The 16,280-nt window shown below is 36.3% G+C and overlaps 1 protein-coding gene across 1 annotated transcript in view; it reads right to left on the bottom strand.

The window, feature by feature from the left end:
- Positions 1-9,017: 9,017 nt before the first annotated feature.
- Positions 9,018-16,280, bottom strand: part of lrrc7 (leucine rich repeat containing 7) — a 130,034-nt gene continuing 122,771 nt past the window's right edge. The window contains exons 32-33 of the mRNA XM_030132485.1: positions 15,477-15,551; positions 9,018-12,316 (exon numbers count right to left, since the gene is read on the bottom strand). Of these exons, the coding sequence (XP_029988345.1) occupies positions 12,206-12,316; positions 15,477-15,551 (186 nt within the window). The 3' untranslated portion in view covers positions 9,018-12,205. The remainder of the gene's footprint in view (positions 12,317-15,476; positions 15,552-16,280) is intronic.

Genomic DNA, 16,280 nt, shown 5'->3' with positions numbered 1-16,280 from the left:
ATCAGGAGGAAAAAACTGGCTTTTAATGATCAGAAACCTCCTACAGAATCTACAGAATTTAGATCCTTTACACAAATACAAGTACTTAAACTACACAGTGAAAATATTTCTATCACATCTGTTTAACCCTCAAAGACCTAAAAAGCGTCCAGCGACCAAAAGCCTCCATTGTTCTAAAATGTTAATCACCATTGGTCCACGAATCCCATCAATAAATGTAAATAATTCAGGTAAAATGTAGTGGTCATCAGATATTTGGATGTTCAGAGACTCTGTAGTGAATGTGTAAACACCATCATCTTCTACAACAATGATTGACCAATAAAACCCATGGAGTTTGACAAATGATAGCGATTGTAGGTGCTTGTTTTTATGTTCAGTTAATGATAGATTTTGCTGAAAAAGTCACTATTTCTGCAGTTTTCTCTGTTTGATGTAATAACCCTTCAATTTACTGTGAGCTTTAATTAACAACTACAGCATTGGTAAATTAAATCCAGAAAAATACCAGAGTTTCACTGCAAAATGCAGAGGATAATATTATAATAAATGGTGATGAAATACTAAGGAGACATCAAATGTGGAGAAAAGAAATTCATTTGAAAGTCACTACAAAAATAGTTGTAGGTATTTAAATCTTTAAGTGGCCAATGCAACATAACCCACTCAGAGCATTTGATTCATTATATTTATTCTCCAGAGTCTTGTTTTTATATTATTGTTATACAGACCTGATCAAAATCTTAAGACCAGTTGAAAAATAGCTAGAATTTACCTTTTGCACATTTGGATCTTAATGAGGTTTTAAGTAGAGCTACAATATACAAAAGCAAGAAGGGGGAGTGAGACAAAAAGCACTTTGAAAAAGTAATTTATTGAAAACAACAAGTAAACTGAAATAGGCTGTTTATCAGCTGATCAAAAGTTTAAGACCATCGCTCAAAAAATTACAAAAAACTCTCCAAACCAGAACAAAAAATTTTCTCAGTAGGACTCAGTAATGAGTAGCTCCACCGTTCTTGTTAATCACTTCAAAAATTCATTCGGGCATGCTTGATGCGAGTGTTTCCAGGAGGCTGGTGGGAACATTGCTCCAAGTGGTGAAGATGGCTTCACGAAGGGCATCAACTGTCTGGAACTGATGGCCATTTTTATAAACTTCCCTTGCCATCCATCCCCAAATGTTCTCTATGGGATTTAAATCAGGGGAACATGCGGGATGGTCCAAAAGAGTGATGTTATTCTCCCTGAAGAAGTCCTTCGTCAAGCGAGCATTGTGAACTGCAGCGTTGTCCTGTTTTTAAACCCAGCTGTTACCACACAGACGAGGGCCCTCAGTCATGAGGGATGCCCGCTGCAACATCTGCACGTAACCAGCCGCCGTTTGACCACCCTGCACCACCTGAAGCTCCAGTGTTCCACTGAATGAAAAAGCACCCCAGATCATGATGGACCCCCCTCTGCTGTGCCGGGTAGAAAACATCTCAGGTGGGATCTCCTTGTCATGCCAGTAACGTTGGAAGCCATCTGGACCGTCAAGGTTACATTTTTTCTCATCAGAGAATAAAACTTTTTTCCACCTTTCAATGTCTCATGTTTGATGCTCCCTGGCAAAGTCTAAACGGGCAGTTTTGTGGCGTTGTAGCAGACGAGGTCTTTGAATTCGTTTTTTGTTTCTGAAACCCTTTTCCCGCAGATGCCGTCTGATGGTTATTGCGCTGCAGTCGGCACCAGTAAGGGCCTTCATTTGGGTCGAGGACCGCCCTGTGTCTTGACGGACAGTCAATCGGATCCTCTGGCTCAGTGCAGGTGTAATTTTTTTGGGTCTTCCACTTGACTTTTTTGTTCCCTAATGCTCAGGATCTGTCAAAACATTTAGAATGACTGTCTTACTGCGTCCAACCTCAGCAGCAATGGCACGCTGCGAGAGGCCTTGCTTATGCAGCTCGACGATCCGACCACGTCCAAGAAGAGAAAGCTTCTTAGCTTTAGCCATCAGGAGGGCATGACCGTGTGAATGCCCGACAGAAAATGAGAATTTTGAGCAGATTTTGGCTTTTATAGCCTGCGGTCTTAAACTTTTGATCAGCTGATAAACAGCCTATTTCAGTTTACTTGTTGTTTTCAATAAATTACTTTTTCAAAGTGCTTTTTGTCTCACTCCCCCTTCTTACTTTTGTATATTGTAGCTCTACTTAAAACCTCATTAAGATCCAAATGTGCAAAAGGTAAATTCAAGCTATTTTTCAACTGGTCTTAAGATTTTGATCAGGTCTGTATTGTCTGAATCCTGTTCTGATTCTCTGTGCGATGACTTTGAGGGTTTAAAAAGTAGTCGTCGTGCAATTAATTAATCCCTTTAATCTACAGTAATATATTGTAGTCTACACAGCTTGGCCAAAAAAAGTCCCATATACAATATTTCCTCCTGCATCCTAAAGTTTGTCAGTGGGGTTCAGGTCTGGACTGTCCATTCTTTATGCTCTCTACAAACTGATGGTTGTTAAAGAAATGAGAAGCTGCTCACTGCATAAGGTAAGGTTTAAGAACTTGTTGCAACTGAAATATATGAACCATTGCAGTAATTATCTAAGGGAGGGATTGTTATTTTTTTGCTGTTTTATATCCAGGGGGATTGTTTTTTGTTTTTTTTAGGTTGGACTGTGAGTGAGAAGCACATGTGTCTAACATGGCAACTTTTCATGAGTTCAAAAAGAAAAATTTTCTCTACCCGCAAATTAAAACTTAATCCTTGAGCGTTAAAAATCAACTTGTGGTTTTAGGAAAGTGGTGAAGAATTGTAAGCAGAAAAGTTGCTGGATAAATGAAGTAAAAAACACAAAATTTGCCTCTGAGATGTAATAATAATAATAATAATAAATTTTATTTATAAGCACCTTTCAAGACACCCAAGGACACTGTACAACAAGATAAAACAAACAATCCATAAAATACAAAGAAATAAACAGATTAAAACAAATAATTACTATATATAGAAATGAAGTTGTAGAATGGAGAGTAGAGCTTATGGGGGGTAGGCTATTCTGAAAAGGTGAGTTTTGAGTCTGGATTTGAATGTGAGGAGAGAGTCACAGTTACGGATGGATGGTGGGAGGGAGTTCCAGAGCTGAGGAGCAGAGCGGCTGAAGGCTCGACCTCCCATGGTGCTGAGGCAGACAGGGGGCACGGTGAGGTGGACAGAGGAGGAGGACCTGAGGGAACGGACTGGAGTGGTGACATGGAGGAGGTCTGACAGGTACTGAGAGTGAGATTGTGGATGGATTTAAATGTGTACAGGAGTGTAGTGAGGTAGAAGGGTAAAGTTACATAAAATAAAAGTATAATTTCAGAGTTGCCAACTATACTTTTAAAGCAAAAGTGTTAAGTTGAAACTAGAGTGGGTGTCTACCTCCGGAACAAAAACTGGTTCCACAGGTAAAGAGCCTGTAACTGAAACTGTACTTTTGGAAACTTCAGGAACCACAGTTAAAGCTGGTGTCATATAGAATTTTGATCTGGGTCACTTTTCTATATAGAACTGCTTCCTGTGGGTCAATTTTTGAGTATAGAAAACTGACCCACCGCACAGAATTTGGACTCCTTATATGAATTTGTACTGTACGGTAATAAAAATGTTCTAATACATTTCTATATCACGATAAGCTTAAATATATGTGGATAATTTTAACTTTTCACCAGAAACTACTAAATTAATTCATTCATATAGCTACTAAAGCAGAGGTGTCAAACATGCGGCCCGGGGGCCAAATCCGGCCCACCAAAGGGTCCAGTCCAGCCCTTGGGATGAATTTGTGAAATGCAAAAATAAGATATTAACAATCCTTTTAGTTCTGGTTCCACATTCAGACCAATTCAATCTCAAGTGGGCACGATTCAGTAAAATACAACCATAATAACATATAAATAATGACAACTCCAAATTTTTCTCTTGGTAAATGTAAATATTTTAATGAATTTACACCGAAACAAAGTATAATCTCACAAAAATGTGAATAACCTGAACAAATATGAACAACCTGAAATGTCTTAAGAGAAGTAAGTACAATTTTAACAAGATTCTGCCTGTAACGAAATGTTTTGTGTATTTGTAGATCCACTGGGATCTGCAAGTTATAATCAAAATAAAAGATAAACAGAGGCATAATATTGTTCAAATTACACTTATTTTTTTCAGTTTGTTCATGTTATTTAAATCTTTTGAAAGGATAATTTGTAGATGGAAACCTTTTCATAATGTAAATTTACTTTTTTCGCCTTAAAACCTAAAGAAAAGTTTGGAGTTGACATTATTTATATATTGTTATGTTATTATTTTACTGGATCGGTCCACTGCAGATCAAATTTTCCTGAATGTGGCCCCTGAACTAAAATGAGTTTGACACCCCTGGACTAAAGTAAATAATCTGTGTTCATTTTAGAGTTGCTGGACATCATAGACATGAAATATGAAATCTACCCTGAATTATGAAAAAATTGTACAAACAAATAAATAAAAATTAGTTTTTATATATTTATTTTCTAATATATATATATATATATATATATATAATTTTGTCATATTTGTAACAAAAACTATGTAACACTGAATGGGTGAAAACAGTTTGCGGTAAAGGTTAAGGGATTTGAATCAATAACAGTTTGTTTTTGGGTTTTTTTACTAAATCACAGGTGTTAATCACAGACTCAGATATATTTGTAATATCATGTGCTTGTGCATTTGTGCAATGCATGATTGTTAATACATTTTTGTTCTTTTCATAAAATGTTTTGTGTTTATATATACCTTAAATAAACTTTTGGCGATTTATTGGGGGTGGGTTACTTCTTCATGGGGGTCACTTTTCTATCTGACGCCGACACTGACTGTTCTGTTGGGATGATCTGGTTCTGTGAAGTCTGTAAGATGTGATATATCTTGGCCATTAACCCTTTCATGCATAGTGGTCACTACAGTGGACAGTTACTCTACAGCTGTTCTCTTGTATATTCATGGGTTTTGTTGTTTTAGTTCCATATCAACCAACACAGTGGACACTTATGCATCATCTCATAAACTGCAATTCATACCATTATTGTAACTTTGCTGTTCTTGGTTGGTTCTTGAGTGGAAGTTAATATTTATTTTTTGCATATTATCTCCATGAAGTGAGTAATAACTAATATTAGAATATGTTAAAATGTGAGAAAACATAAGATTAGCTGCATTAAACATGGTTTCATTTCACTGTTTTCAAATCACTTTATAATATTGGGTTTTCAATACATGTTTCTTTGCTTCAAGAATAAAATTCATGGTGTAGCTGAGTGGACATTTTTGTAACTCCATGAAAAACAGGTTGATTAAAAAAAAAAAAAAAAAAAAAAAAAAAAAAAAAATCAATCACATTGTTTTTTTTTTTCATGCCTAAAGAGGAATAAAAACACTCAGGAAAAAAAAAAAATCTTGATTAAGGTTCTAATAATTCATGCATGAAAGGGTTAAGGATTTTGTAAAGGGAGGGACTGTAAAGTTTATTTTTAAGATAATTAGCAGGTGGTTCAGAGAAAAAAAACACAAACTAAATCATTATTTAAACTGGAAACGCACTTGTTTCTAATTTGTGTTCTGTAAAAGACACCCCTTATGTATGTGTATGTGTTTGAGGTAGCTTCCATGAAACTAAACAGAAGTGTAAATTTAACAAGATGATTAAATAAAACCATTTAACGCAAATATTTTAAGGTCTTTAAATATCAGGAAAAGAGGACACGTAATTAGATAGGTCTCAAAATCTCTATTATTGAAGTAACAAACATAAAAAACCTGAAACAAGAAGTGTAAATAAGTGACACAAAATCATTCGGTAACACTTTACTTGAAGGTCTAGTTTATAATGCATTAAGCGCACATTTGTAAAACATTATAATGCATTATAAATGCATTATAAAAGTCATTACAACAGTTTATGATAAACGACTTATACCAAGATTAATAAAGTATTATAAGTGTAGGCATAATGTATTATAAATTCAGCTTTCATAATGTTTTATACATCCATACTAAAGTGACAACAGTGTTTGTAGGAAGAATCTCAAGTCCTGGGTTATGTAACACATTATCAATTGTATGATACAACACAAGTATGATGACGTATGAGCAGTATCTGCTGGCTCTAAGTAAAGTGTAAGTCAAAATTATACATCAAAGTGTTCTTAATAACTCTTTATTTTGCAAAAACAAAACATTAAAATAACAGAGACAGTAAATAGAAGTGTTACATGTTGCTTTATACATAAATAAAAAATAATGTGGCAGCTCTAAATCTTTGTTAATTCAAACACATACTTTTTTTTTTTTTTTAACTAAATATGAAATCCCTAAAATAGATGGGTACAGAGACCAGTGAAAAAACCTAACAAAAGTTCTCCACCTAAAAAATCAATTCCTTCACATTGCTTTGGTATGGATGTATAAAACATTATAAAAGCTGAATTTATAATACATTATACCTACACTTATAATACTTTATTAACCTGGGTATAAGTTGTTTTACATGATCATAAACTGTTGTAATGACTTTTTTAATGCATTATAAATGCATTATAATGTCTTATGTCTTAAAAAGTCTATTTGACGACTGCAACTGACCCAGAATGCTGCTGCTCGAGTCCTCACTAAGACCAAGAGAGTGGACCACATCAGCCCAGTTCTGAGGTCTCTACACTGGCTCCCTGTCTCTCAGAGAATAGACTTCAAAATTCTCTTACTAGCATATAAAGCACAGAATGGTTTAGGCCCAAAATACATCAGAGACCTTCTAGTCCAGTATGAACCATCCAGACCACTCAGGTCATCTGGTGCAGGTCTACTCTGTGTTCCCAAAGTCAGAACTAAACATGGAGAATCAGCGTTCAGTTTCTATGCTCCGTATATATGGAACAAACTACCAGAAAATATCAGGTCTGCTGAGAGTCTGAGTTCTTTTAAGTCCAGGTTAAAGACTCACCTGTTCACTGCTGCCTTTGACTAAAAGGCTTTTGACTTTTTAAATTTTATATTCTCTTTGAAACTCTGCACTGCAACTTTTACTTTAATATGTGTTTTTATTTTTATTTTATTCTATTTTATTTTGATTTTATGTGTTGTTTTCTTACTTGCTGTTTTTAATCACCTTTTATATGTTTCTTTTATAATGTTTTAAATGTGTTTCTTTTTGTTTCTTTTATTTCAATGTCCTGTGTGAAGCACCTTGAATTGCCTTGTTGCTGAAATGTGCTATACAAATAAACTTGCCTTGCCTTGCCTTATGAATGTGCGCTTAATGCATTATAAACTAGACCTTCAAGTAAAGTGTTACCAATCATTCATAGTATATATTTCACCAAATGACGTAATGTTTATGAATGAATGAATGGACACACATGGGGTTTTAATCAATGCTGTGACCCATGTCTGCAAACTGAATCGCCCCTTGGGAATAAATAAAGTATTCCGAATCTGAATTTCCTGTTTACATTTAAGTACCTCATTGAATGTCTAATCATCACTCACTTCCGATTTCTACAGATGAATAAACTCCAGTCATTATCACACATCACACTGTAAGCCAATATCAAATGAAGTTTCTGTTGGGTGTATTCTGAGTAAATTCCATTAAACTTACCACAGTGGGGAAAAACATCACGCACTGGCACTGAATAAAAGATACAAACACCGCCGTCCCTCTGTGATCCACGTCTCGGATAAGTGTCGGGAACAGATGAGATGTTCAGATAGATGGGGATGAAAAGGAATCAGGCTGTTAGGCTAATGGACGGAGAGACAAAGGAGCATCTGCTGCATGAGAGACAGTTTAATCTGCGGAAAACAGGAAAACCAAATCTCCTTTATAAAACCTGTAAGTCCTCTCATCACTTCTGCCCTTTCCTTATCCCTCTTTCTTACTTCGCTTGCCTCACACTGTTCCATCCACTTTTCTTTTATCCCCTTCCATTACCCTTAATTAAAAAAAAAAAAAAAAAAAAATCTATTCTTCATTTTCTTTACCCTGTCTCTACTCCAATCTCATGTATTTCCTCTTCATTTCAGCCACATATTTTCTCTGTCTCCTTCACCTTTAGCTTCATTCCTTCTATCTTCAACAAATTCACCCATTCCTTCTTCTTTGTCACTGATCCTTCCCTTCCTTCCTCACATCTTTCTCTCTTCCATCTATAACAGGGGTCTCAAACTCATTTTCTTTCAGGGGCCACATTCAGCCCAATTTGATTTCAAGTGGGCCAGACCAGTAAAATAATAGCATAATAACCTATAAATAATGACTTTGTTTTAGTGCCAAAAAACCCCATTAAATTATGAAAATACTTACTTTTATAAACTGTCCAAACCTGAAAAAACTGATATTTCCTAAGAAATATAAGTGCAATTTTAACAATATTATACCTCAACTTATCATTTATACATGTGCGTTATGGATCTACAAAGACACTAAACACTTAGTAAGAGGCAGAAAATTGCTAAAATTGTGCTTAATTTTCTTTAGACATTTCAGGTTGTTTGTATTTGTTCAGGTTATTCACATTTTATTGTTACAGGATAGTTTGTAAATGTAAATATTTTCATAATTAAATGTTATTTTTTGCACTAAAACAAAGACACAAATTTGAAGTTGTCATTATTTATAGGCATAATGTAATATTATTTTTTTCACATCAAACCAAGAAGAAAATATGGAGTCACTAATTTTTGTAGGTTTTTCTGCTATTATGTTACTTGAGATCATATTGGTCTGTATGTGGAACCTGAACTAAAATGAGTTCGACAGCCATGACTGTGGAATTTTTTGCACTTCGCAAATTTATCCCACGGGCCAGATTGGAACCTTTGGTGGGCCTCATTTGGCCCCCGGGCCGTATGTTTGAGACCCCTGATCTATAAGAAAACATAGAAAGATGAGATTGTAATATCCAACCTCATCTGTCTTCCTCAAACAGACTGCAACAGAAGATGCCCAGAATACCAATAGTGACATTTTTATTATTTGTACAATAGAGACTTTAGTACATTATTCAAAACACTTCTTATATACTGAAAAAATGGTACTTCCCAAAGCCCAAAATGGCTCCAGTATAATCGCTGCACAGCATTTTTTCAATTTTATACATATATTATTTTTTGTAAAAACTGTATCTTAAATAGTATGTACAGATAGCGTCTGCAAAATGCATTCTAAACACATGATATATATTATATATACTTCAGCAATTACATTTCTCCGCATTAATACTCAAACTTAAAACTGGAAGGATTTCAACTTGCATGTGCAAATAAATAAAGAAATAAATAGTTCTGTTAAATCGTCACTAAAATTTGTCCAACTTATAACTCAACAGCAGTTCTCTCTTCAGAGGTCAAAGTACTTTTTGTCACACAACAGAAGAAGCAGCATTCAAGTTGGGTAGGTGTAGGTACTGCAGAAAGCATGAGTACATTCACAATCAATATGAGTCGTTTTAAATTGGGTTTCATTCACAGCTATGTACAGTGACACCGCCCTCAGCATTTGTTCAGCTCTTATGTAGTTAAACACATAGAAAATGACAGTTTTTTTTATAGTCATATACATATATATAATATATATTTGTATAACACAAATTCACAATTACAGTAGAAATACATTTTATACAGTTTTGGATAGTACATGTGTAGGTCTCCAAGTCATACTGTGCGTACTTCCATCTATAACTTTGTTATAAGTGTCATTATAAAATATCACAATTTTTGAGCAAAGCTAAGGTATATCAATATATTTAGAAAGAATTACCTGAAACATGTAGTAAAAAATAATTATATTATCAAACCTTTTTCTCCGTTCTCATCACAATATCTTTGATATTTCAAACTCTAAATAGGGTTGTGTGGATACCTGTGGGGAAGGTCATCTCTCACCACACAACTGGACTGTACCATTTTGTGTCCCTTATTGAATGAACTAAACTCTAATCCTTATTGGGAAGGCTGACACAAAATGGGCACAGAATGACACCGTCATGTCAAGTAGAAGAAAAGACAGTGAACCGTATTGTTTTGCTCTGGATGAAACATCAAATGTTGCACAGAACAGAACAAAACTCACTGCCGTGGAGCGTCGTCACGACACGTGTTGCATTTACACAAAAACACAAAATAAATCTTTTCAATCTTTTCTTTGTCATGTCAGTACAATATTTAAAGTGTGACCACGCAGGTCGTATTTCATAAGACCGCACTGCCTTGGCTCCTGCTTTGGCCAGACACGTCTTCCAGTCTGACTTCTATTATATGTGTGTCTACATTTTGTTTCCTTTCACATTTGTTGGTCTTTTAAATGTCAGATTTCCCCGTCTGACCCTTTCTGCACTGTTATTTTGAAGGCTTATTTCAGATCAAATGTGTCAATCAACATGTTACCAAAATCTTTGAGGCAGAAATCAGATCTGTTTCTCATTTGTAGAACAGGGAATATCTGATTCACTGCACATTTACTCATTAAGACACACTCTTCTCACTCTATTCTTATTCTCACTTGTTGGGAAATTGTCTTTTCTGCATCTTTTTACTCAGGCTCACATCAGCAGATCAAATCTACTGAAGCAGCAGTTTCCAAACTCGTCCTCCTGCTTTCACAGTAGGCAGATCAGATATGGGACACAAAGAGGTAAAGCTCTGATGTTTTGGGCTCATGTAAATACAACCAGGAACAGGCAGAAGGTCCGTATGGCACCAACTATAGAACTCCAGTCTCACTGCAGCTCAATGATGTAAAACACCTCAACTCTTCTAAGAAGTAGAGACATCTAGATGCCAACAGAAAAACTACTTTCTGACAGTGATATAAAAAAAAAACATGCTGTGCATTTATCATACAACTCAAACAGCTTTAAAAATGAGGAGACGTAGCTGTAACAGAATTGTATAACAGGACCTCAGAGTATGGCACAAATATAATGATTCATGTGTGTGTGGCTGGTTGTAAAGTTTTCATTTCTAAAATGTAGCTCAAATCAGCTCAAATACACTGCAAATGTACTGGGGGTGTATGTCTTTGTGTAAGTGTTTGCCTGTGGTTTCATGTTCATGGCAGTGTATGTGTAAACATTAGCATGACTTGCTCAATAGATGGCACTGCAGGACAACTTAGGCTCTGCTGAAAAGCTCAGTCGGCAGAACCTCAAAATATTGCTTTAGCACTTTCCAGCACAGCTGTGCAAGCAAACAGTATTTCAAACAGAAAACGAGTGTAAGTGATGGACTGTGAAAACTGTTTTCTATACAGAAGGAATTGTGTTATACTTTAAAAACTGTCCATTTGGAGAAACTATCCCTGTATCTTCATAAGAGAAAATTGAGAATGTGGGTTATTAACAATAATGTCATCAATCATAAACTTTTAGAGCTGTCTGTTCAGGCCCCGAGAGTGCACCTCTAAAAAGCAGCAGCTCTATACAGTATATGTACACAAGGCAGAAAGTCTTAAGTTTTCAATTTCTGTACAGTGGAGGCAATAATACCTACAGTACAGAGCAGAACAGAAGACAGCAAAAAAGCATAAAACCTTGAGTATTAAAAACTAAAAAAAAAGAAAGACATAGAAATAAAAACGTCTAGAGAAGAGACGTGCAGACAAAAAGAAGAACAAAGTAAAGAACAATGAGGACCATGGAACAGGGGAACCATGTGCTACACCAAAGTATAATTGAAATTCTACCATTGACAGCAAAATAAAAAGCAGTGGAGAAAAACCAAAAAATACTCCAAAACCCTAAGTAACCATCAAAAAAATAAAAATAATCCAAATAACCAAGACTGACCAATCAGATGACTGCCTAATTAACAAACCAACTCCAAAAAGCCAGACTGCAGCAGCCCTGTTCGGACTCAGAGCAGAGTCCTCCTGTGGTCCTTCCAGCCGTCGATCAGGATCCTCGACCGCCGGAGACAGAAGAGCCGATATGTTTCCTATGGTACATTTGGCACTAGTTATTTGCCTTTGGTCCAGCAATAGGCAAATAAATGTTTGTGTGTTCCCCTAAAAAGGTAAAAAAGGCGGCTCATTTTCAGTTCCACAAGCCTCCAGCGGAGGGCAGGTGAGGTGGCGTGGAATGGCGATGAGCAGAGAAGAGAAGCGTTGTTGTGTTTATTTGTTTGTTTGTTATAAAACTATTTTTAGCGCGTGCTGCTGTCTCTCAGAACCACCAAGTCCACCGTCCGCTGGAAACTCTTCAGCAGAGAGACGGCTGTCTCGTGCTCCATGTGTAAAAAACTATGTCCATTAGCCTGCAAGGCAAACACGCAGCACAGTCAAGAGCATGTGTGTGTGCATGTATGTAAAGAGGTATGTGTGCTGCAGTTTTTTTTCCATACATCTGTCTATGTGTGTGTGTGTTTGTGGGAGGATGAAGGGTCACTGCCATCACTATCTCAGTAACACATCACTGTTGGGGAAAAGAGAGAGAAGAGGAGGAGCTACACAGTCATGCTGTAGAAAGAGAAGGGGTAAAGACAAAAAGGGTTTTTAGATGAGTTCATCCAGCTATAATGCACATCTGTGGAGAGAAGAACGAGGAGGAAAACATGAAGGGAATGACAGATGGAGGGGGCTACATCTATCACTCAGCCATAATGTAGTACAGTCTACACCCTGTTTGGTTTCAGTCTAAGTACAGCACTAAAACAAACACTGATCAGAAGCATAAAGTGTAGCTACTCACGCAAAGGAAGTTCTATTTCCACCTGCAAATATTTTTGATTCATCTATCTGTCAGTTAGATTAAACACAGACTATTGCAGTGATTTGCATGGAACTTGGTGGAGGGACAAGGCATCACCAAAGATGAAGCATTTAAAGGGATGGAGACTGTGAGGCCTTGGTGAAGGTAAACACTGTACCAAGTTCCCTAATAGCTGGAATTTCAATAAAATTTGCACTTAACTGGAATGAATATGGAGTAAAACCCAGTAACATACGAAGACCGTAATGGGTTATGTAATAAAACACCCTGACTGATACTGTAATAGCATTTTTGGCAATAATACAATACTTCATTACATTATCAAAACTGAGTAAATGTCAAACTATGTCCTTTGAAATGTCTTGTAAAGCTGCACTGCTTGATAGTTTGTGTGTGTGTGTGTGCTATTCAGCAAAAAATGATTGGACGCTTGCAATTCAGTATGTTGTGATTCTAGTAGTCTGAGAGAAATGAGAATTTTATCCAGTTCTGTGGACTCTGATGCTATAGAAAAAGTGAGTCAGTTTCGTGATGGTTTATTCTATGGCTCAAAACAGAAGCTTGGAAAGTGTCTTCTCTTTCCACAGTGGCATGAAACAGTCATTTATCTTTATTTTTATTTGGACACAGCAGAACAAGCTGCAGAGGGAAGGTGTGTATTGTGACATTCTGGTGTTTTATCCTTGATTTCAGCTCCTGTAAGTATAATACTCAACTTTCTTCTTACATTAAAGTAGTGATATTTAACTTTTTTAAATGGAATTCTGCATTTTCAAACATTTCCCTGTGGTCTACGTAAACTGTAAATGCTCTGCTTGGGTCTGAATTCTTCATTAATTCAACTCCACAGGTTCATCTTCAACCCTATTTCTGAGTAATGACACCAGAAAGGTCATTTTGAGCGCTGGCCCTTTAAATGCAAATGAGCCACTTCATGCCCCGCCCCGTCCAGGTTGTTGACTGTGCTGCTCTGTCCCGTTCAACCACTTGAGTTCGTTAATACAACCAACAACTGAATATTTTAGGTAATCAGACCGAAGTTTGGACATATTTTCAGTTTTTACTACAACCGCTGCTGCTGATAAACAATGATATCGTACTCTGCGAAATGCTCGTCGGAAGTCTTGACCTTTTATGTGCAAATGTCGTGACGTAACTAGTTATAAAATGTAACAAATTAAGCAGGAATTAAAATAGGTTGTAGAAATCCACTCGATTTTTGACAAAATGAATATAAAGATAACTTTGCAGCACCTGGAGGGTTCAAATTCAAATTTTATGAACTATTAGGGCCCAAATACACAAATAAATGAACCAAAGACTAATAAAAGTGGGTTTAGCAAAGTATGACCCCTTTAATGCATACATGTTTTCAGTTTATCAGTGGCAAACTCTGTTTAAAACCTATGATTTACATTGCCAGACATGAAATATGTGTCAGTTATTAAGTTAAATCCTACTATATAATGCACGTTGTCCGTCTGATCGATGTTGCAGCATGGGAGGGCGTTTGTATGGATTTTCCTCAGCCTTCACAGGCCCGATCGCCGCCAAACTCGCCAAATGAATAGAAACATTACCTGACTATCTACTTGGCACAATTTTATGTCCGTTGTGAGGTATTCTGGGTGATTTTAGCCTCTCATGCTATTGTACAATGGCACCAGGGGTACAATGCCGCTAGTAAATAAATAATTCTAACTTTTGTACATATTGACTTCACATTTTAGAGAAAAAAGTGCCATTAAAATTATTATCAAATTAGAAAAAAACTAAATAACCCCCTAAAATGCATTACATTGTCAGAATAAATGTTATGAGAATATCAGTCAAGACATTTTTATTTCATTATTGGGTGTTAATACAACTAGCCTCCAAGCTTTCCAACCAGCTTCAGTGCATATTTTATTTAATTTTTAAGAAATTATTCCATGAATGGGTGGGATATTCCATTCTACTGAACAATGTTTCTGTATAGTGTTTGTTGAATATTTATAAATGGAATTCGCTCCAAATGTTTAAAATAGTTACCAGTGCTCAAGCCAAACCCGATTTCCAATAGAAGTATTTAAGATCAGTTAGGACATTGACAAAAAGAAAAACTATTATAATATTAATAGAAACTTGAGTTTACTTATCAGGAAGTCTCAGCCACGTTAATAAATTCATGTTGTCTTTTTCATTTCCACTGTAGATTCAGAGCATACATAAGAACAATGAATGCTGCATCATGTAATCAGCAGTGGTATTTTACTTTGTGGCATTTGTTAACAATATGTGGTTTTCACATATTTAATTTTAATATGCATAGAAAGTGTCATTTTTCAGCTACTCAGATTTTGCTCCTTTTGTTTTTGTTTGTCGTAAACTGATGATGAAAGAGAAATATGAGAGGACGGATCGGAGGTTCATGCCAGATTTCTGGACAGAAACATATACAGAGGCAGAAAAAATTGGCAGGAAATCAGACATTTGGAGGAGCTGACGGTCTTCTGTGCAGGGACTGTGTTGTGTCATTTGTCTATGTCGTGAAATGTGCATTTAATTGTACTTAGCATTTTGATTTTACGTGACTTCCTCTTTTTTCCTGCTGAATGTCCTGCCTCTGTTTAAAAGAAGGGAAAGGTGGGAAGGGAAGGAGGGATAGGGGCTAAGATCTGGGTGTATCTGGCCAATGAAATGACGAGTGAGAGGGCGTTTGTTACCTGCATAATCTTGTCTCCTGGCTGCAGGACGGAGGCAGCGGGCCCGTCATGCTGTACCCTAGTAACAAAGATACCCTATAAGTCAAAATGATACACCGTTAGGACAACACAGGGACACGATGGTTTAGAATCTTTGCCTTTCTCATTCTCAACTCTTTATCACCCCCCAAAAACATTGTACTATTTTTTTTTTTTGCCAAAGAAATGAGGCCAATGCATTCTCTTTGCTCAGAATTTAGACTCGCATGCAAACATACTAATGACAATAAATTAAGTCATGAACTGAATGAATGAATGCCTAGTTTTTCTGCAAATTTACATTAGCTGAGAAATACATTCTTCCCCAAAGACAAAGGTTATACATGTCAAAGTAATTGATCATCTGATTATACATATAATAGCTTATAATAGAGTAGATACGAAGTTAGAGAGATAGAAAAATAGATTCAATATATCAAGAATAGGGGATGAGGAATAGGTATGGAATGGGTTCTAGCTAAGAGAGTAAAGTCAGTTGCAGGGAGGGCAGAGGATATTTCACCCCGCATATTTTCCCTCATTAACCCAAGGCAGAGATTGTAAAAACACCAACATCTTTTCACTGACAGCTGAAAGATGTTTTTGAACACAGATAGTGTGGGACAATGCAGCTGTATTGACTCGACACGGTTCAACAGGTCGTGCACGTGTTGAACACAAAATAGTGAGCTTAACAGATAAATGTGCCATATAGAAGTGACACCAGTTAGAACCAAGAACAATACGATGTAGTAGTGACAGTGCAGCAGCACCTACATACTACAG

This window comes from Sphaeramia orbicularis, chromosome 4, assembly GCF_902148855.1.
Source record: "Sphaeramia orbicularis chromosome 4, fSphaOr1.1, whole genome shotgun sequence".
Taxonomy (NCBI): domain Eukaryota; kingdom Metazoa; phylum Chordata; class Actinopteri; order Kurtiformes; family Apogonidae; genus Sphaeramia; species Sphaeramia orbicularis.
This window is presented reverse-complemented; position numbering and strand designations above follow the sequence as displayed.